General features: G+C 41.9%; 1 protein-coding gene across 2 annotated transcripts in view; it reads left to right on the top strand.

Moving 5' to 3' along the window:
• The first annotated feature begins 692 nt into the window (after positions 1-692).
• The window catches only part of LOC133009441 (AP-3 complex subunit beta-2), a 43,386-nt gene continuing 20,124 nt past the window's right edge, over positions 693-23,954 (top strand). Inside the window, exons 1-9 of one of the 2 annotated variants that reach the window (XM_061076947.1) lie at positions 693-805; positions 16,530-16,605; positions 17,115-17,189; positions 17,901-17,996; positions 18,306-18,466; positions 18,844-18,910; positions 19,872-20,054; positions 21,359-21,553; positions 23,459-23,556. In XM_061076947.1, coding sequence (XP_060932930.1) covers positions 693-805; positions 16,530-16,605; positions 17,115-17,189; positions 17,901-17,996; positions 18,306-18,466; positions 18,844-18,910; positions 19,872-20,054; positions 21,359-21,553; positions 23,459-23,556 — 1,064 coding nt within the window. Of the gene's footprint in view, positions 806-9,440; positions 9,743-16,529; positions 16,606-17,114; positions 17,190-17,900; positions 17,997-18,305; positions 18,467-18,843; positions 18,911-19,871; positions 20,055-21,358; positions 21,554-23,458; positions 23,557-23,954 lie in introns of those variants that run through there. The other variant, XM_061076946.1, reaches the window with a different exon arrangement.

The following is a 23,954-nucleotide window of genomic DNA, read 5'->3' as shown; positions in this document are numbered from 1 at the left end:
TCGATTGTAACAATGTTTTGAGATTCCTTTTTATCGCTGGTCTTTAAAGTTGCAGTGTGTAGACTTTAGTGACAAAGTGGTGGTGTTGCATGTTGCAGTTGAACACCCCTCACCTCATCCTCCCCCTCCAAACATGAAAGAGAACCTGTGGTAACATACAGTTGTCCCAAAAACTCAAAGGGTGTTTAGTTTGTCAAGTCTAGGCTACTACAAGAAACATGCCCCCCCCCCAAATCTTTTGGAGCAGAAAACGCATCTGAATAAAAACATATCGGTCTGACTCCCGCGATGGTTTAAGCCATGTGCCCTGTTGACATATAACAGCTCTTGAGGAAGTCAGACAGAGTTTCTAGACAGCATACATCAGGTTGGGTCAACGTTGCACAGAGCTGCATTAAGTCGAACGCTCCTGTACTGTAAAGCTCTTTGAGTGGGCATCAAGACAAGAAATACATAAATAAATACAGACCATATACCATTCACCTAATGGCTGCCAAAAGAACTACAATCACATGACCAGAGTGTCATCCTTTCCCATCATCCTCCTATGCGCCCAGCATCATCCCGGGTCTGTGCTGTGTGTGTATGCGCCTTTAAGAGCCGTGTAGCCCGCTGCTCTCTGCACTAAACCTCCATCGCTGCTCTGCGAGAACAAGGCACAGATAAAGAGACAGAAACCTCTCGGTGCCACCATGTCCGCCAGCTCCGCTTTCAACGACGACAAGGGAGGCTCGTCCAGCGTCGGGGAGCCGGAGTATGGACACGACCCGGCGAGCGGAGGCATTTTCTCCTCCGACTACAAAAGGTAGGGAGCCACAGTCTGTTTATCAGTCAGTGTGGGGGGTTGCAGAGGGGCGGCTTATGGCGGTGGAGGTGAACATAACATACACAGGAAGTGTGTGTTACTGTCAGTGAAGGACATAACCTACAATTCATATTAAAACTCACCTCACTGAAGTGTGTGTATCGGCAGGCCTGTGATTTAAAGCGACGTCCTATGCGTGCTGGTGGATGTGTCACCGTGATTTGAGCTCGTAGTGTGTGATGCAGGCCTGGTGCTGGAGCTGCATATACACACATGTGTGTAACATGTCGGTGTGTGGTGAAAGCAGGTGTGTGTGTGTGTTCATAACGTGGGTATTCATAACATGTTGTTGGTGAGCTGAGGTGTGAGAGACCGAGGGGAGCCCGGGCCTCAGCTGCAGCTTTTCAGCACCCACCTGCTGGACAGCGGCAGCAGCTCCGCGCCTGGGACCTCCACACTGACTCCTCCCGACTGACTCCTCCCGACTGACTCCTCCACACTGACTCCTCCACACTGGCTCCTCCACACTGACTCCATCACACTGACTCCTCCACACTGACTCCTCCACACTGACTCCTCCACACTGACTTCATCACACTGACTCCTCCACACTGACTCCTCCACACTGACTCCTCCACACTGACTCCTCCACACTGACTCCTCCACACTGACTCCTCCACACTGACTTCATCACACTGACTCCTCCACACTGACTCCTCCACACTGACTCCTCCACACTGACTCCTCCACACTGACTCCTCCACACTGACTCCTCCACACTGACTCCTCAACACTGACTCCTCCACACTGACTCCTCCACACTGACTCCTCCACACTGACTCCTCCACACTGACTCCTCAACACTGACTCCTCCACACTGGCTCCTCCACACTGACTCCTCCACACTGACTTCATCACACTGACTCCTCCACACTGACTCCTCCACACTGACTCCTCCTCACTGACTCCTCCACACTGACTCCATCACACTGACTCCTCCACACTGACTCCATCACACTGGCTCCATCACACTGACTCCATCACACTGACTCCTCCACACTGACTCCATCACACTGACTCCTCCACACTGACTCCTCCACACTGACTCCATCAAACTGGCTCCATCACACTGACTCCATCACACTGACTCCTCCACACTGACTCCATCACACTGACTCCTCCACACTGACTCCATCACACTGGCTCCATCACACTGACTCCATTACACTGACTTCATCACACTGACTCCTCCACACTGACTCCATCACACTGACTCCTCCACACTGACTCCATCACACTGGCTCCATCACACTGACTCCATTACACTGGCTCCATCACACTGACTCCATCACACTGGCTCCATCACACTGACTCCATTACACTGACTTCATCACACTGACTCCTCCAGACTGACTCCTCCACACTGACTCCTCCACACTGACTCCTCCACACTGACTCCATCACACTGACTCCTCCACACTGACTCCATCACACTGACTCCATCACATGACTCCATCTCACTGACTCCTCCACACTGACTCCTCCTCACTGACTCCTCCACACTGACTCCATCACACTGACTCCTCCACACTGACTCCATCACACTGGCTCCATCACACTGACTCCATCACACTGACTCCTCCACACTGACTCCATCACACTGACTCCTCCACACTGACTCATCCACACTGACTCCATCACACTGACTCCTCCACACTGACTCCATCACACTGGCTCCATCACACTGACTCCATTACACTGACTTCATCACACTGACTCCATCACACTGACTCCTCCACACTGACTTCATCACACTGACTCCTCCACACTGACTCCATCACACTGACTCCTCCACACTGACTCCATCACACTGACTCCTCCACACTGACTCCATCACACTGGCTCCTCCACATGGACTCCTCCACACTGACTCCTCCACACTGACTCCATCACACTGACTCCATCACACTGACTCCTCCACACGGGCTCCTCCAAACTGACTCCATCACACTGACTCCTCTAAACTGACTACATCACATAGACTCCTCCACACTGACTCCGCCTCACTGGCTCCATCACACTAACTCCATCTCACTGACTCCTCCACACTGGCTCCTCCAAACTGACTCCATCACACTGACTCCTCCAAACTGACTACATCACATAGACTCCTCCACACTGACTCCTCCTCACTGGCTCCTCCACACTGGCTCTTCCACACTGACTCCTCCTCACTGACTCCTCCACACTGGCTCCTCCACACTGACTCCTCCACACTGACTCCTCCACACTGACTCCTCCACACTGACTCCTCCACACTGATTCCATAACACTGACTCCTCCACACTGATTCCATAACACTGATTCCATAACACTGATTCCATAACACTGACTCCTCCACACTGATTCCATAACACTGATTCCATAACACTGATTCCATAACACTGATTCCATAACACTGATTCAATCACACTGACTACATGACACTGACTCCTCCACACTGACTCCATCACACTGACTCCTCCACACTGACTCCATCACACTGGCTCCTCCACATGGACTCCTCCACACTGACTCCTCCACACTGACTCCATCACACTGACTCCATCACACTGACTCCTCCACACTGGCTCCTCCAAACTGACTCCATCACACTGACTCCTCTAAACTGACTACATCACATAGACTCCTCCACACTGACTCCGCCTCACTGGCTCCATCACACTAACTCCATCTCACTGACTCCTCCACACTGGCTCCTCCAAACTGACTCCATCACACTGACTCCTCCAAACTGACTACATCACATAGACTCCTCCACACTGACTCCTCCTCACTGGCTCCTCCACACTGGCTCTTCCACACTGACTCCTCCTCACTGACTCCTCCACACTGGCTCCTCCACACTGACTCCTCCACACTGAGTCCTCCACACTGGCTCCTCCACACTGACTCCTCCACACTGACTCCTCCACACTGATTCCATAACACTGACTCCTCCACACTGATTCCATAACACTGATTCCATAACACTGATTCCATAACACTGATTCCATAACACTGATTCCATAACACTGACTCAATCACACTGACTCAATCACACTGACTACATGACACTGACTCCTCCACACTGATTCCATAACACTGACTCCTCCACACTGACTCCTCCACACTGACTCAATCACACTGACTCCTCCACACTGACTCCATGACACTGACTCCTCCACACTGACTCCATGACACTGACTCCTCCACACTGACTCCATGACACTGACTCCACCACACTGATTCCATAACACTGACTCCTGCACACTGATTCCATAACACTGACTCCTCCACACTGACTCAATCACACTGACTCCATGACACTGACTCCTCCACACTGACTCCATCACACTGACTCCATCACACTGACTCCATCACACTGAGTCCAACACACTGGCCGCACCATATATTTCATATAACCAGATGTATGCTCATTATTGATTCATCTGAAAAACAATTGCGTTAAAGGTAGGGTTGGTAGTTTGTTTCTGAAACACTTTTTGTCTTATTTGTTGAAATTCTATTCACCTCACGAAATCCATCAGAAAAGCAGTTGTCTGTGGCCGCAGGACTGTCACCGTAAAAAACATGACAATCATTTTATTCAGACTGGATGAACTGACAGGCTGGTGCAACTGTCACTAACCGACCTGCCTGCCTGTGTGCACCCTGCCCAAGCTCTCACACTCACGACTGGAGTCTCTAGCTTGGGACACATACACCGCTGAAGCAGGGACGATATCCAGTATTTAGTGAGCGAGACATGAAAAAAAGTTGGCTTCTTGCGTTTGTCGGTCAGTGCACGTTGATGTGATTTAGGGGGCTGATGAGAGGAGGTCAGATGTATTGGTGGCATATTTTCAAAGTGTAACCTGCTCTTGCTAGCTTTTCCAGGATTACTAACCCTAGCTTCAGACCTAGTTTGGTGTTTGGCTTTTTTTCAGTTTACTTTATTTATTGAGGACTATCGGGACGTGAAGTTGATTCCAACAAATTTAATGAAAGAATTTACCAACCCTAACCTTGAATATTTAGAAAATCCCAAAATCTGAAGCAAAAATAAATAAATCTATATATTAAATCATAGATTGAAAAATAGGTTACATTTCTAAAAGTCTGTCTTGAGATAGTAATAGGCTCATATGTACATTGATGTGTGGGCTCAGTCCACCAATGAGGCAAAATTGTCAGTTCACTATCTGTATGTGTATTGGCCAAAAAATGCTGCGTTATTCATCAAACATCAAGCTTCCAGACACAAAACAAACTGCAAATCAGTTTTCTCAGATTGGATTCAGTTGTCACAGTACAGTCAGGCGTCCTGCAGAGTAACAAACTTTTCTTCCAGGTTATTTTTGTTACACATAGGATATTATCCTCTCTGATAGACTAGGTAAATCTTTCTCCAGAAGCGAAGCTAATGATGCTCTTCGGAATAAGTTACGGTAAAAAAAATAATGTTTCTTTGGCTAATATTTATGTTTATAATATTCTTTCATTCTTAGTCAGAAAGAACGATACATTTATTCAACATGTTTTAACATTCTGGGCCTGAAGTATAGGGCTATATAAGGATTCGTTTTCCACTTGATTTCTTTTAAGCATTACGGATTTACTAGTTATCTTTGGTACAAGACTAGTACACACTTGACATTGTCTATTTATAAGACAGAAGATAACAGTAGATATGTTTTGATGCAATTGTTTGCTATTTGGCTTTGTGAGGAAGAAATTAAGACATTTTAATGTCGATTTTAATCATTTTAGATTAAAGTCAGTGATTTAATTCAAATTGCTATGTAGTGTGAATAGTTATAATATATGACAGGAATTACAGCTACAGAAATAACTTTAATAACAATAATTATAATTATCATAATAATTTAATTTCAAAACACAGCTACAAGGTATTTTACTAGTTTAATCACATAATATAACAACAAAAATGTTATAGATTAAATAAAAATAAAGTAAAACATTACAAAATGAATGGAAATTATCCGTAATATCAGATCTCGATTAAAAATAAATAAAATTTAAAGGTGAATTCAGACCCGAAGTCCTGAGAAAGATCACATTTAAAAATGTGAATCAGAGAGGCAGGTATTTAAGTGTATCTTAGACATTTTTAAAGCAGATTTTTTTGATTGTCCATTATTATCTTTATTGTGTACAGCTACTCTTCCTGCTGTTATGTTTACTCTGTGGAACTTGAATATCATACTATTTGGAAATTGTCAGATATAGTAATACAGTAATGTTGTTCAGTTTGCTTTGTATCAGTTGCATATGTTTGATCAGGCCTCTGCTCAGGTTTACAAAGGCTTTTGTTGCTGAAGATATTTTCCACATGACAGTAAGAAAGAAACCAATCACACACAAACAAACACACACACACACACACACACACACACACACACACGCATACACATGCGCGTCTCTCTATATTTGTGAGGACACACATTGACATTATGCATTCCCCAGCCCCTTACCCTAACCTTTAACATCACAACTAAATGCCTAACCCTAACCCTAATTTGTTAGTAACAACCAAAATGTCCTCACAATGATGGTATAGAACCAAAATTATCATAACTACAGATGGACATGCCCTCTCATACACGCACATACACACACACACACACACACACACACACACACACACACACAGAGAGAGGGTCCTGAGAGAGGTCTGATAACAAGCTTCACTATTTAACACCATTGCATCACCGTACTTCACCAGCAGAGGGAGCTGAGTATTTACAGAAGGCAGCTTTGTGGAATTGAACTGTGACCTCTGGGACCTGGCACTGGAGGTGTTTGCCTTGAGGCTGTTTGGCAAACATCAAAAACTATACACGATTCAGCCTGAGCGATGATTTCAAGCTCAGGCTGATAATGTGTGTTTGTAGAGGTAGATGTCTCCTCCACTGAAGGTAGTTTAACCAGTTAGTCTGCAAACATGGGGATGAAAGCGCCGGCTCAACCTTGGCTGTCGTCTCCTTGGAAACACGGCCGGTGTGAAATGTTGTCTCAAACTGCATCAGCCTCTGTGTGTTAGTACCCAGAGCAAAAATACACACCACTTTCCTGCCCTCGTCCTTCAGCAGGAAATGACTATTGTAGGTTGAACAGCGCTGGTGATCGATGCTTCTGTCTGGTCCGGAGATTTAATCCTGATGTGTTGCCGGTTTTATATTGTTCTGCGTCTCACTTATCAATGTCAAATTCTGTATGAATTTATGTGTTACATGTTGACAGTTCTCAGCTTCTGTTTCTGTGGGATCTGTGGCTTTATTTGGTTGGTTTGGGAAGTTGCTTTGTTGTTTAAATGTGAACTTTACATTTATATTAATTACACCATACTACCTTTTGGACTTTTTTTTTGTTTTTGCTCAACCTAAAGGATGTTAAGAGTCATCAGTTGTTGTTGTTTGAAATGGAGTAGTTGTGAGAAATAATCCTTTTGGCTCTCAGGATGAAAATTACATGAGGAGCTTAAAGACCTGAAACAATGGGAAACGTCTGGCTCCATTCAGAGGAAACTTGATCTGTCTATCAGCCCCTCGAAAGCTGATGTGACATCAACTTGTTTCTTTAACTGGCACCAAAACTAAAGTGTGATAAAGACAAGTTTAACAGCCAAAGTATTTTTTGGTTTTGCACAGTTTCTAGAGAGTGTTTTGTTATCATCTCAACTCTTGGCATGAAACCCAATGAATATTTTTGAAAAATGTCAAAAGTTTTCCTTCAAAACTCCACATGCAACAGGACTTTAAGCAGATGAATATGAATTATCTAGGCTCAGATATAATCGCTTTTTGTTTCATGAAAGCATTATTTTATTACCTCTGCCAAAGAGATTGTGTTTCCATCACTTGTTTTCTGTTAGTCAGCGGTATTACTCAAGAACTGCTGGACAGATTTCTCAGAAATATAAGATACACCGGAAGGAATTTTATTTACTCAATTTTCCTGCAGTCTGATCTATGCTGACACCCCAACATGACGAGCAGGTGAAAGTAAAACATGCACTTAGAGGATCAATATTCTGATGGATGACACCGCGCTGATGTCATCCTATCTCACCAAATAGAGATTTAACAGGAGGGACATTATCAGATTGACTTAATGTCGTGATGGAAATGTTTACGTCCACCAAGAAGTTTATGTTTTCATCCAAGAAACCAATAATATACTTGCAAAAGAAAGCAGCTCAACTTTTAAACTCCGCCGAGGAGGTTGTGTTGTCATCTGCGTTTGTTTGTTAGCAGGGTAACGAAAAAGCTCCTCAACTGATTCTCATGGAATCATAGGGGTGGGATATGGGTGGGACGCAAGGAAGAATTGTCATTGTTACTAGCTTTAACATTGTGGAAGGTGGCGTTTTTCAAAATGTTCCTTGATTTATAAGAGAAAATCATGGATCTTGATTACAAACGCCAGGCATGATTAGGGGAGAGTGCTCAATTTGATGCAGATCTAATCTTTTATCATAATTTTGTTTTTTGAGACAGCTAAAATCATATCTATGTCAACAAATCCTAACTGAGTTCCTACAGATCAAGGGGGACAGCGTGTGTGTGTGTGTATTGAGGTCCAGGACAGTTATTTTGGTTTGAGCCTAACAGAAATGAGTGGGACAGGGAGAGAGGGAGAGAGGGAGAGAGGGAGAGAGGGAAAGAGGGAGTGAGAGAGATGTCCTCATCACGACGCTACTAAGAAAGCTGAGTCATGTAAGATGAGAAAAAAGAAGGCAGGCCGCTGAATGTTAAAAATGAATAAGAAAGGACAATTTTTAAAGGTAATGAGCCAGAGGAGTGAGAAATATCTAGAAACATGTGTCGGGCATCAGCCACGATTTGGAGCAAGGTAAAGAAAGCTGCGGTAGAGTGACACCTAACATGAATGAAAGGGAGCAGGACTTTAACTGGTTAACGAGGAGGCGGAGAAGAGACGACAAGCGGAATTGACGTGGCGTTAACGTGGCAAAAGATAGGAGAGGCTGTGTGTCGCTGGCAGACACGTACATGAAGACACAGTGTGTGTGTACACACCGAGAGGCAGAGAGAGAGAGAGAGAGAGAGAGAGACTGGTGCAGCAACAGGAAGCACATGAGCAGCAGGAGGAGTCGGGAGCGGAGAGGCTCGACGGCGGATAGAACTCCACGCCCCTCTCTGTCAAGCATCCATTTACTGAGGAGCTGATGTGTGCTGCCTCACTGGATGCATTCAGGCTCAGCAGCAGCAGAAGGAAAAACCCTTCGGTGCCGTGGCACTCTGGATATGGATTACAGCACGCAGGAGTCGTCTTATGAGCAGCCACTGGAGCATTTCTGAAGAGGGTCGTCGCATCATTCTTAGCAGGATCTTCACGTTGGATATTTATACCCTCAGAGGGAAGGTGAATATCTAAGAGAATCTAAGTGAAGCTGCTGACAGCTGTGTGAAACCTTGCTGGGGAGAATCTGGAGGATTTCACACCGATAAGCACCAAGGAGTAACACAAGGAAACTGCAATCCGTCCACTTTATCCACCCAGGATTCTACAGGTTGCTCTCACGCGTTGGGTTCAGACTTAAGTTTCCAACATGACCACCATGCAGAGGCTGCTGCAGCTGCCGGTGAGCGCCGTGAACATGGTGAAGACGGTGCAGAACCAGGTCCAGGGGAACCAGGACGGGGACAAGAGTCCGGTGCTGACCCCCGACGGTGTCCAGCAGACGTGGTACAGCGCCCTGCAGCCGGACGAGCTGCGCCACCTCCGATCTGGAGGCACAGGTGGTGGAGGTGGTGGAGGTGGAGGTGGTGGAGGTGGTGGAAGAGAACAGGATGAGGGAGCAGCACTGGATGAAGGTGGCGGCGGCAGCATTTTTCAAAATCAACCTTTGCGGTAGGATGATCCAGGAGAATCCACACTTGTTGCACACAGTTGTATTTATTTGCACTTACCTGCTGTGTTTCCACAGATAACAGTGACGTCATCTGAACGATGAAATCAAAATTCTGAAATAATAGAATAATTATAGAATTAATTAGCAATCACATCTTTGAAAAAAAAAATATATACATATATTTCTTCAACACAAACGTATATTTTACTATATTCCAATAGCTTTTGCATTATTAAAACTATTAACATAAGATATTGGTATTTAATATAATTTCTTCCATATCACGATTGGTGAGTGGATCATACTTCATTGTGAAAGATGATAAATATAAAACCTTATTTTGTACGAATCAAGTGTTAGACATAATGGCTGCAGCTTTTTCTATAGATATTTACTCAATCAACTAGTTCTTTGATTAATAAAATGTCATAAAATTGTGCCCACATTTTCCCTCTTACATAATTGACTTCCTATTCTCTCAAAACCTCATATTTAAAGACCAGGGACGAGCAGAAAGTCCTCACACGAGTGAAGTTTGGCATTTTATCTTGAGAAATAAGCTGGTGTGTAAGGATGCTATCTTACATTTGAACTGAAATCATAGGTTGAGCTAAACTATAGTATATTAGAACCTATTCAACTGAGAACTTTGAAGGCCGAAGAGGAGAAGGGTTCCATGTGAACAGCAGTTGAACATGGGTCAGTCGGTGAACACATGAAACGGGCGTGAGAGGAGACATGGCTTCCAAAATGTTGGGATAAGACGTCATCACCAAGAGACACAAAGAAAAGTGAATAGAGTTGGTTGAGAAATTAGGCGTTAGTCACACTGCTGTCACAATGAGCTGCCTCTCTGCACCTTGCATCAGTAATCAGACCTGCACAATGTGCCAGTCATGTAAAGGCTGACCGGAGGAGCAGTGGTCTTAAATTAATTAGACTCCAGACCTTCAAAATGAACATGAGAAGTGAAGCTCTTTCAAGAGACCTCTAACTATAAGGTTTTACTGGGTCATGTAGATACAAACTGCTCTGGTTTCTTCCAATTTCACAAGATGAGAGCCACAGTTGCTGCTGGTCTTAAGATGTATATTTCAAATCTGTCATAGTTGGAAAACAAGAAACTTTAAAAGTCTGTGCTGAAAGAATCAGCTTTTGTAAAACAGCCTCACCAGCTGCTCATAAATGCAGGCTGCAACTCCTCAGCCCTCTGATTCATGCAAACGCACTTTCCTATCTCAATCTTTTCATGCAGTTATGGAGTTTTTGTGCTAGTGGTGAGAAAAATTACTTATCATTGAACACTGGCCTACTTCGAGGAGCGTGTTCCTGCTGGAGAGTGAGTCCTGCTGATCTCGTGGCTTCGCTGCCAGGTAACCTGAGTGTCGGTGGAGTCTGTCGTACCACAGCGGGTTAAATAATTCAGAGCTGTTTGTAAATTCAGCCGTTGTTTAGCAGGTTGGGGACAAAATCCAGAGAAATGAGAGAGGTGGTGTTGGTGTTGTGTTACTTTGGGGCCTATGGGCATGAGCGGAGACGTATAAACCCAGTCAGGGGCTGGTTGTTCCTACAGGTGCTCCAGGCTTTACTTCTAAAATAATTCACTGAGATATAGCATTTACCGTTTGTGATCATATGGTGGAACAGATTCAAAACAGACTGAAGGGCCCAGGGCTGTAATCTCTCTCCTGGAACGGCTGTGCAGTATTTTGTCTTCTGCACCCTCTGGGTTTAAATGTCTAATTCACTGAGTTATGGCATGTGTGATACAATGCTTCAGCAAAGAAAACCTTTCGTATTTAAAATAGTGACGGAAATATTGTCTCATTTTTCAATTATGTGCTACTGCCTTTCTGTCTTAATAATTCATGAAATGAGGTTTAAACTATCTGATAATTTCACTGTGGCATGCTGGACCTGTCCGAGTGGGATTATAAGCCTTGTTCTCAGCCTGGTTATCCACTGCTACAGCAAATATAACAATGTTTTCATGTTTAGCTTTAATTTGAATTCCTAAAGCCGTGTTTGTCTTCAAACAAGCCACATGAATCCTTGTTGCTCGATTGTTTTGGTGAGGCTATTCAGGGGGTTAATTAACACTGTGAAACTAATCAATGCTTTGCTCTTTTAATTTCTTTACTTTTACATGAAATCATTAAGGTTTCTGTTCATACTTTGGTTTAATTCATTTTTATCTGTATATTATCTGTTATACCCTAACAGAACTGGGTGGATGAAGACATATACGTCACAAGCACAATAGTGGACCCTAAACAATACACATGTGAAGCCTATAAGATGAAAAGTTCTCAAGATATGGAAACTACATACAGAAACATACAGAGATTTAGGAATTAGAATTGTCACAGCAACAGATAGTAACTATTTATAACATTATAAACATCAATATGTCAACGTTGTCATTATGAGCATGTTAGCATGCTACAAGAAGGATGTGCAGTCTACATACATATCTGCCATTATTCAAAAGCATATTGATTTTCATTGGATATTTGTCGTCTTTGTTTTGACTTTTGTGTCGCAGGGACAGAACCAAATAAAAGCTCAGGTTTACAAGTTGGCCACGAAGTCAGTGAACACAGGAGGTTTACAGTCTGTGATAAACAGACGTTGCATTTATGGAGTGATTTTCTTCACATTTTCGTTTTTCATCCCCACTTCCCTCAGTGCTTTCGGCAAAAATATATATATTTGGTATTTGTTTTGAGACACAGCCACATGTTTGTAACTAAGAAACCAACACCATCTACCTGTGTCCAAAAATATACTTCAGCAAACAGCGTTTTATAGATGCTGTCAGCTTTAATTTCACTCTAAAGAATTCAGGTTTTGAAGCGTGTGGAAGAGTCAACTGTGGTATTTAGACAATTATCAACACTTTGACACACACACGCACACACACACACACACACACACACACACACACACACACACACACACACACACACACACACACACACACACACACACACACACACACACAGACACACACACACTAAACGAAAGGACTCGTGATAAATCAACTATGTTCTGCAGAAGCCACCTCATTACAGACTGCAAGGCCTCCATTCAAACCTGTCACATGATGAAATATATAGTTTAACCCAACAGCCCCTCAGCTGCACAGAGAAGTGCTGTAAAGCTTCTGACCACAGCCGGATTCAATACTCAGGAAAGTAATTTGCTGTGTTGTTGTCTGTGTGTTTTAAGTTTTCATATGTTGTTATCACTGCATGTCAAACTAAGATATAAAAGCGTTTCAAATATTTTTTTTAAATTTATTTCATACATATATATATATGTTTATATTATTTCAACTTTTTTCTTGTACCATAATGACTTTATTCTTATGTTGTGACTACATTCTCACAAATGGATGCTTTTTTTCTCGTAGTATCACAACTTTTCTTTATTGTAATATATTTACCATTTTCTTGAAATATTACTTAATTCTCATCAATATAGTTTTTTCCTGGTAATATTATGTCTTTGTTCTTCGAAATTTATGATGTGTTTTTCCTCAAACTGGACCTTATAGTCTGTCTACAAACATTTTCCACCTGCATTTAATATAGTTTTCTGTAATTTGCTAATGACAGTGATGATTCTTGAAAGATTCTCAAAATCATAAGAGTAATATCAGGAAGTTAAGATGAATTATTTAGGAAAGCCGACTCATAATCGCTTGGCTTTATTGCCAATTAAATATGAACATTATAAACTTTTGATGGTTCAAGTGAATATTTGATGTAGCACATTGGGAGAAATTTGTGGATAAAAACCAATTGTTGGACATAAACAGTCATAAATGGTTCACAATCCAAACCAAAAGCATTTCCCTCTTCAGCTCGTTAGCAAACGTTCACTTCATTATCAGACATCCTGCCAATTAGCAAACACATTAAACAACAGAACCTGTTTGTCAGAAGTAATGAGATTATTTTCATTTGCACCCAGTGTCTGATCGGCTTTGTATCCCTGTAACACCTGTTAGATGCTGCAGCCGTGTGACAGGATACAGTGTCACGCTGTTCACAGGAGCCTACAGTCCCACGAGGGGATCACTGGGTTTCCTCAGCTCAGCTCCGCAGACCTTCATTCCCCCATTGAAACACTGTCAGATCAGACGAAGGCTCTGCAGGGAGGCAGGAAATCTCTGAACTTCGTTTTATTGCATCCTTTCTAGTTGTGGGAAATGTGCAGCTTTGCAGCTATTTAATTACTCTCTACCCACCAACCTCCATACCCACATCTCCAAGTGACACGTGCCATGGCAACCTCGTTCTGTCACTGGGTTCATCCTGTCTGGTAGTTGTAAGTTGTGTTCATGAGTGAAGGCTGGAAAACTGACGCCAACATGGGAAGCACAGGGGATTTTATTATTGTAACCCGATATTTACATTTTTAAATAAAAATAATGTAGCGGTCAATCTGAAATCAACAGCAAATTATGTTTGTTTGTTTACTCAATTTTATACACACTCTATACAAAGATGGCCGACATTACTGCTCCCCATGGGGAAGCAAAAGTGTCTTGATTCCCCCCTGGTGGCTGACTGCAGTATAGGTTGTAAACCCCACCTCCTCCGATTTGTTGGTGGATGGGACATGGACGAAACAAAACAAATTAAAAGATAGTTTCTGACATTCAAGGTATTTCTTATCACACTGAGGTATGTTGAAATGTTGATGTCTCCAGTAAAATTGGTTTTAGTTATCACTCGATGCTCTAAAAATGGGATGAAATGTCATGATTGATATCTGAGACTGGCTTGTGATTGGCTGAACACGTGGTATTGGACCTTGCTTCCATGGCTCAGTCTCCCCATCACTACCAAATGCAAAAGATGGAAAAGTTCATATCTGGGAATATTTTGGTATTATTTCTGGATAATGGGAGGTAGTGGAGACGCTTCCTCCGTCTGTATGTACAATCTATGGTTTTACGTCACAGTTTCCTGCTATTTTTGTCATTTTGTTGTTATCGTGACGGGTAACTTAAGACCAGGCTAACACCAGGCAACAATAGAGTATAGCCCAGTGTGAAAACCAAACTAAATTTAACTTAAATTATTTCTCAAAATATGTTTGATTTCCACTTTTGGTTGTGTTTATTTTACATTGATATATAAGTACAAACATTTTTACCCCTTTCTCAGTATTTCAGAAATTAATATTTTTTACAATACTTACAGATTACCATCACCTGTAGCTTCCCTCTGCTCTATGGAGCTTTACTGGGTTTCAGCTCATTGTTTAGCTGCAGCCTCCCTGTCTCAGTACTCTCACCGCTATTGTAGCTTCATTTCCAGCACAACTGGCTCTTACTAATCCACTGCACACTAAACGTTCAACACCTAACTGCAGACAGGCACCGTCAACAGCCGGCTCGTGAATGTAGTCGAGTATTTAGCAGCTGAGGAGCCAGATATTTCCCTCAGGTATTCGCGAAGACCAAAAACCGAGATCAAAGATAAGATAGTTAATATTGAGCTAAATGCTTCTGGACTGAATGATAATGGAGCTCTGTAAATGCTGTTGAGAAGACGAGCGACTGTCCAAACCCATCATCAGCCTCAAAAGGTGCCACTTGTTTCCACTGAGTATATCACCAGATATATCAAGGTCCTGAAACAGTAAATCATATTAATACACGGTCCATGCAGTAAAAACAAAGGCTTTCATTGGAGGAAAAATGTTAAGTCACTCTACGTAGGTGTGTCCTGTTGTTCAGCAATAGAGAGCAGAACAAAACTAATCTATCCTTTCTGGAAATGTCATTGATCAAGATGTCAGCATTCAATTAGGCTGTGGTCTTTCTCCTGTCTGCTCGGATCTGTCACCGCTGCTGTTTGCAGGTTCCTGACGGCAGCTTTTGGAGGATGTGTTTGTGTTGTTTGTGTGTGTTTGGACTGCAGCAGGTTGAAATGTCGCTTCAGATTAGTCTCTGACAAGGATCCTGCCTATCATGTGTGATCTGACTGGTCTGTTCCCATCTTCTCTGACAGTGGTGTTGAGTGAATGCTGGGTGGGGTTAACTGGCGCCTACAGGAGCCTATGTGCAGAAGCCAAAGGCAGCTGCTCTCTACCGGGAGGCTGGAAGTCAGTCAGAGGCGGGGGGTGCTGAGAGAAAGTCTACATAAAGCTGTTTTTTTAATTCAATGCAATGTTGGTAATTTATTTTATGGATCTAAATAGCCAACAAAATTCCATACCAGCTTTGCTACTAGACTGCTCTCAGAATGTCACTCACTGGTAGTGTTAAAAAACAAATCTCTTCAAAGTTACAGCCCCTCACCAGTTGGGGGTGTTGCAGCCACTTCAGCACCCCTATTTCTTATGCTATAGATCAAATAAGAAGCTCACAGTAAAGCGCAGCAGTGGGTGATTTTGAAACAATGTGAACAATATAAAGTTAACAAATGTTGAATTTGTAATTAACTTTAAAAATTCCACAGAACAAGTTTAAATTTACATCCAATTTCTGATATTTTTCATCAAGATTCAAGAATTATTCTCTGAGAAATCAGGGATCTCAATGTTAAAAAAGATAAATAAGCTCTCTGCATCCACCACCTGATCCGATTCTGCAGTTGAAGGGGTTCTTCACCGATATAAACAGCATCCTTCCACCAAGTCCCATAGTAATCAGTCAAGTAGGTTTTGTGTAATCCTGCAAGAAAACACTTTTTTGAGGCCTCTCCCAGTCGTCTCTTCTAAAAAAGACCAAGATGTGACTCTATTTTCCTTGTGTGCTTCCCTCAGACACGACGACCTGAAGGAGATGCTGGACAGCAACAAAGACTCACTGAAGCTGGAGGCGATGAAACGGATCGTGGCCGTGAGTATAAATAAAGTTTGCTTTGGGATTTCATTGATATGCACTTTCAGGGTAATTCAGGTCGAGAGAGGGACAAAGGTACGGACAGTTTTTAAATAAAGCTGTTGAGTTGAAAACACGATTATTTATTTACTCGATATCTCTTTATTGAAAGATGCAGATCAAAATCCTGCTAAAACTGTTCCGTGGTTTAGATTTTTAGAAGAAGATCTAAATCCCTCCTTTGTAAGACAATGATAGTTTGAGATGATGTAACTATAGTGGTGAGAGATGCAGAATTAGCTAATAAATATTCATCAGCTGTGAAAGATTCCTGCCTCTGAAGATCCATATGCTTCTCCCCATTCATTATCTCTGCAGGGCGGAGGAGACCAAAGCAAAAGGACTGAAATAGAATAGATAAAAAACAGACTTTCAACATCTCTTCAAATGTTTCAAACCGCTGAAAAATGTCACTGTGTGAAGTCGTCATTGAGTTTTCTGTTTTGTGGTGTGTGTTTTATCTGCAGATGATCGCCCGAGGAAAAAACGCCTCAGATCTCTTCCCTGCTGTGGTGAAAAACGTGGCGTGTAAAAACATAGAGGTTTGTAATGAGCTTAGTTTCATGTTGCTTCATGCTTTTTATTTGCTTTTTATGCCCGAGAGAGCCAGTGACCAGTGACATTATGCTTCGGGTTATTTGTCAGTCCCACTCTTCAAATCTGGTACAAACATTAACTTGCACTCAAGAATGAACTAATTCGAATTTGGTGGTCAAATCGCAATGTGACCTTACAAATCACATTTTTGCTCTTGTAAAGGCTTGAGGGAATTTTCTTCAAATTTAAGAGTTTAAATTTGTTCGACTCACAGTTAAACAATAGATTGAGCATTCGATTTTGGTGGTTGCAGGTCAAAGGCCAAGGTTCACGTTGGCCTCACAAACATGTTTTTAGCCAACATGATATTTCAAGTCTGCTTTTAGGGGATTTCACCACAGTGTGATCAGTTGTCACTTAGACTAAAAGATGAACTGATTAGAGTCCAGTGGCAAAAGGTCAAAGGTCACAGTGACCTCATATGAAGGACGTATGTAGACTGAAACAGCACTGGTTGCCAGAGACACACAACCACCATTATGTGTGTTTTAATATAATCAAGAAAGTAGTTTTTTGGTTGTACGTTTTTTTCTCTGCTCGTATTTTACTATATTTGGAATTCATTATCTTTTTGAATGTTTAAAAACCATGTCAGGTTTGTTTTTTCCCCCACTAATCTACATCATTTGCATTAAATCTGTTTTTCAACCATACAGGTGAAGAAGTTGGTCTATGTTTATCTGGTGCGTTATGCTGAGGAGCAGCAGGATCTCGCTCTGCTCTCCATTTCCACGTTTCAGCGAGGATTGAAGGTGCAGCAGTTTTCACCTCTGACAATTACAAAAACAACCACATTCCCCCTTAATGATGATATTTTTACAATTTCTATGATAACAAAGTATAAATATATCGGTTTGTCTGTACTTTACAAAGTAACCCCTTAGTTTGATTAAGTGACTTTTGGAAATAACTAGTAATTCAGTTTAACAACTAAAAAGACAGAAATTAAATGTATTCTGTCCATGAACGTCTGCAGATGATTTTGTTTTATTTTTCTACTTTAACGGACCACATTAACCCAGGCCCTGACCTCTTTGTAATGTTGCGTTGTGCTTTCGCAGGATCCAAACCAGCTGATCAGAGCGAGCGCCCTGCGAGTCCTCTCCAGCATCCGCGTCACGATAATCGTCCCGATAATGATGCTGGCCATCAAAGAAGCTGCTTCCGATATGTCTCCATACGTCAGAAAGACTGCTGCTCACGCGATTCCCAAACTCTACAGGTGACCTACATCCTCACATTTGTAGCCCACATGCAGCCCCGGAAACAGAATGGTTATGACTCAGTGTTGTGGGTTCAAGCACCACAGTGACATCAGTGATTTTTATTTAAGGAACTTGAGCTTCAAAGAATCTGTTTTGTGAGGATACAGAAGCTCGTGTCCTAGTTTCAGAGCCACTATGCTGAGATCAAGTGTTGTTATGACTTATAGCTCTTTATGGCAATAAAAGGAACATCCATCAGAAATCCATTACTGCTGCAGAAGTGAAATCCATTTGTTTTACACTCTTGAGTGTAATTTTTGTGCTCAGCTGATCAGCGGCTCTTTCTCCAACATTTCCTGCTTCATGTCAGTGATTTGTCCTTCTGTGCTCTCAGCTTGGATCCAGAACAGAAGGACCAGCTGATTGAAATCATAGAGAAACTCCTCGCTGACAAAACAACGGTGGGTTTATGCAACTTTGTTGATTCAGTATGATTTACCTCAGGAAATGCAAAATATATATTTGAAAAACAGAGTGTACGGAAAATCAGAACCATTTCCTGCTCCCAGTAGCAGCAGACTGTTTTTAAGGCCTCGACTTAACAATTGTTTGCTTTTGATTTTACATGAGCTGCTGTAATTTCTCACCAAACCACTGGCACTCAGGGGCTTACATACCGCCGCCAAAGCCGAACAATACACGTCTCTCTAGCTTCTATAAACCTTAATATCAGATGCATATCTGATTTTATCTGAATAAGAATCAGAAACAGGTTAATTGCCAAGAAGTTTTACACGTAAATGGAATTTGCCGTGGTGAGTTTGTGCAATTTTAAAAATAGAAAATATTATAACAACGGTAATATAGAAAATACAATAGGCCAATAAAAAATATATTATGCATGTCAAGTGTCAAAGTGTCACAGTCACGGGCAGGGACATTAGTGCAGTTCGCTTAAAGGGTCTAAGGCCTTATTGATGAGGCCGGCAGCTGTTGGGAAGAAACTGTTTTTGTGGCTTGAGGTTTTGGTCTTAATGGAGGAGTGGCTTAAAGAGTCCATGTCCACGGTGGGAGGGGTCGGCCACAATCTGACCTGCACTTCTCAGAGTCCTGGAGTCATTTATTATATAGTTATTAGTAGTATATTGTTGCATATTAGTTCCTGAGATATTTAATAAAATAATTTCTCAAAATTTAAAGAAAATTACAAATCCCTGGATCTAACCTTTTTACTAAATATGCACCAAAATCTTTTTTGCAGAGGTAAATTTATCAAAGACAGAAATAGGTTGTAAATCTTCATTCTCAGTTAAAAAAAAGTATCTCAAGATGTTATGCATTGTCAGCATCAGCAATCCACGTAGCTAACACATCAACCCCGTGCTTTGAGCATCTTTTCGTGTGCTTGTACATTTGCTGCAGCTGGTGGCAGGAAGTGTTGTCATGGCTTTCGAAGAGGTGTGTCCAGAACGCATCGACCTGATCCACAAGAACTACAGGAAGCTGTGTAACCTCCTGATCGATGTGGAGGAGTGGGGGCAGGTGGTCATCATCAACATGTTGACCCGCTACGCCAGAACGCAGTTCCTCAACCCAAACATGAATGTGAGTGACAAGCACATACAGAATGTTTAATAAATTAATCACTTAGAGACAAAAGTGCAAAGATCCCATCACCTCGTCCCAATGTGACATCTTCAAGATGCCTGTTTTGTGACCACTGTGGAACAGTCCAAAAAACGACTAATATTTCCTGAAACACAGAACTGGAACAAGCAATTGTTTGGTACTATGGTTGAAATTAGTTGGATAAAAAAATGTTTATTATCATTTTTATTGATTAGTTTATCTTCCATTGACTGTTGAATATCCCTTGTAATAGTAATAAACATCCATTTCTGTACATTTTTACTATTATATTTATTTCATTGTACTAATTTATAGCATAGCTTACACTGTTTACAATATAAAGAACCAGTTCAATGATCAGTGTGTATCATTTCATGGTGTTTCCACTATACTATGTGCTTATACTACAACTTTCTTTTCACATGCACATTTTCACTTTGCAGTCAGGACCATCCACCATTATAATTCAAGTATTTAAATACCATTATTTTACTTATTTGTATAGTCTGTTTTTCTATGTAAGTACACTGAGAGCAATGTAAAACCAATCAAATTCCATGTGTGAAAAATACTTCACGCCAATAAATCAGATTCAGATTCTGAGAATCAACTTTAAAATCATCTAAGCTCTGCTGTACATATCCAGTCTATGGTACAAACAAACAGGTAACTAGGTGATCTGTGTAGTACAATACTGCATATCAATTAATCTGAATTCATAAAGGATTATAAACTGAATGTTTCATTGATTGTTGCATGTAGAAGCAGTCCATACAAACTTAGAAATATGTTTTGTCACAACTAATTTGCATAGGAATAGTATTTTAGGAGATTACTATGCTCAGCAGGTGTATCTTTTTTACAGCAGTTCAGCTGTTCTTTAGTTGGATTAAGTACATTATTTCAGATTTGCCATTGTTCTGTGCAGAGGCACAAATTGAAAACATCCTCTCTTTATTTTCCTCTTGCTCCGATGGCCACTTCTGGAATTGTTTTTCTGTATTTATCCGTTTTTCCAGACCCACCTATCGACTTATTTTTCTCATGGGCAGCTTGCATCAAATTGAGTCGATTTTCATAACGGGTTGAACATTGTTATTCTGGTAATATGCAGTGACAAAGTGGTACAAATATTTTGAACAACAAATTTGTCAGGAGGTCCGGTGATGACGTGTCCCTCAGAGCAAATTACATCTGGTGACTTGAGGTGACTTGTTAAGCTGCCAGCATCTGCTTTCCATGCTAGAGAGACACACTGTTTATCCACACTGTCTATGCAGGAGACGCTGCTGGAGGAGGGAGGGGACAAGACCTTCTATGGCTCTGATGATGATGAGGATGAAGACGAGGAGGACGACAACGATAAGAAAGCCGAGGCTGCCACCTTAGCCAAGAGGAAACCGTATGTGATGGATCCAGATCACCGGCTTCTTCTGAGGAACACAAAGCCACTGCTGCAGAGCCGCAACGCAGCTGTGAGACCACTGCACTTTTCAATTATACACACATCTTACATCATCATAACTCAGCGCCGCACGATAAAGTCTCCCTGTGATTACCATGGTTACCATTGTAGAGCGTGTCACTGCTTGGTCTCTCAGGTTTGGCTTTAGTCAGAGCTGACTTAGAGTCAGTTTAATAAAGGAAACTAGAATGACAGTAGGATGCATAGCTCCTCCGAGACGGAATGTTCCCTTATGAAACCACATTTAAGTCACTAGATCAAGATTTGTATTTGGATCTGAACCAATTTTCACACACTCAGAAATATCAGTCCCCTGCAGATGTCAGCAATGTTAAAGGAGGTGGAACAAAAAGATCCTGGATTTGTCCCCTGTTCCCCCCCACTGGATCCACAGCAAAATCTAAATGAGTTCTTCCTACTCTCATGTCAATCAATCAAATTTAATTAGTATAGCCCTCATAGGGCTTAACAAGGTTCAACATCCTCTGCCCTTAACCCTTAGCAAGAGTAAGGAAAGACTACCAAAAAAACGTAGAAACCTCAGAGAGCCACATGTCAGGATCCCAGGACGGAGAGAAGTGCATTAGAAACAAAATATCCGTATTGACATTGATTAGAATAAATATTTTGTAACATAATGGGAAAGTGTGTCAATGTGTAAAGTATTTGTGCATAAGAATATGTCTGATAGAGATGAAGGGAGCAATTGTCAATAATGGTAGAGTATGTGAGCAGGCATATTGTATTTGTTGTCATGTTGAAGCCACTCAATGTGCTCTGTAATTGATTGTAGTGCAGCACATTGTTCAAGTTTTTAGATGTGCTTTCACTTTACCACTAGGTCCCTTCAAGTGGTTTGTTTTGTCTGTTTGAAGCTCCTCTTCTCTTCTTCACTGAATAGCTGTGGGAACTTGCCACATGCATGAGTTTTCCCAAAGGGGCATTGCAAATAAAAACCGTCAGTATTTTTTAATTGAAATCATCATTATGTGAAAGGGTGTGTACCTACAGTGATTTGTCATCTGAATGTGAAACTCCCCTCTGAGTTTCAGCTCAATTTTATTATCTGTACTTTCACTTCCCTCACAGAAACAGGCAGCAGTCTAATGTTTTTATTCAGGCTCAAAATGTGCTCAAAAAGCTAAACTTGACTAGTGAGCATCGGAGCCAGTGTAGGGAGGGGTGGGTTCACGACTGTTGTACAAGCAGAAAAGAAAGGCTCATTTGGAAGCATTGGTTACGCGGTTGCCGTTCTTTGCTCTAGCATCATATGCAGGCCGTGTTTTTTACATGTGTGCATGTTAAGAGTAAATAAACACCACAGCAGTCTTTAGAAAAAAAACTTCAAAACCTCACTTGTCACTCACTACCTGCTTGGCATCAAACAGCGCGCAGACACAGTTAGTGACTAGCTGGTGAACATGGTGAAACATGTAGCACCTAAAGGAGCCACATCTCCCTCTGTGCGTTGATTGAGAACAAAACAAAGCAAGAGCCTCCATTTGCTAACACATTCAGATCCATTAATGTGTCAATGTTGTGCCTGTTCTGCAGCCGCCAAGTGAATGTAGGTTTAATTTGTGTGCATCGAGCTGAATGAGATCTCAAAAGACCTAAAAAACAAACTTGAATGACTCACCACCAAATAATTTCTTGCACTTGAAGTAACCTTTCATCTTCTCACTTTTAGCTTAGAGCTGCAAAGGGGGTGTGAAACATATTCAACACACATCTGCACTGCAGCATTAGGCAGAGTACGGAAGTGATGCGTTGGTACATTTGGAAATGAATTAATTTACAATGGAGGACAAAAATTTGGACCCAGGGTTTTCAGCCTTTTTATGTATATGAGATTCTATTACTGCAGAAGAATTTGAGATAGACCTAAGACCTCTACTTCTGTTTTACACTCCAGGTGGTGATGGCTGTGGCTCAGCTGTATTTCCATCTTGCCCCTAAAGCAGAGGTTGGGGTGATCGCCAAGGCCCTGGTGCGTCTCCTGAGGAGTCACAGGTGAGAGTTTCAGTCTATAATTTTGAAATGGATAGATATAGATTTTGGCAGCACCGTGTCCACCCTGCAGGATTAGCCTTCCCACAGTGTGATCGTGCTGCAGCCGAGAAGTGAGCTGAGGCTGAAAATGTCCCACTTGAAAAGGAATGAAGGAAGGAAAGAAATACTCAAACTGCCAAAAAAATACGCAGCCGAATGTGATAAGAGAGAGCTTTAATGACCATGAAAGTCAGCCATGTGGAACAGTATGGCAACAAGAAAATGACAAGTGAGGGTAGTGAAACGAATCCTTATAGCCACGGTAGAGAAAGTGGAATTAAACAGAGAGCCCAGTGAGGCTGCATGAGGTAAACAAATGAAGCCATAAAGCATAAAGAGTGATGGCGGCTCATAGGCGG

The sequence above is a fragment of the Limanda limanda genome, chromosome 8 (assembly GCF_963576545.1).
Source record: "Limanda limanda chromosome 8, fLimLim1.1, whole genome shotgun sequence".
In the NCBI taxonomy this organism is placed as follows: domain Eukaryota; kingdom Metazoa; phylum Chordata; class Actinopteri; order Pleuronectiformes; family Pleuronectidae; genus Limanda; species Limanda limanda.
Note: the sequence above shows the minus strand (reverse complement) of the source record. Positions and strands in the feature narration are given on the sequence as shown.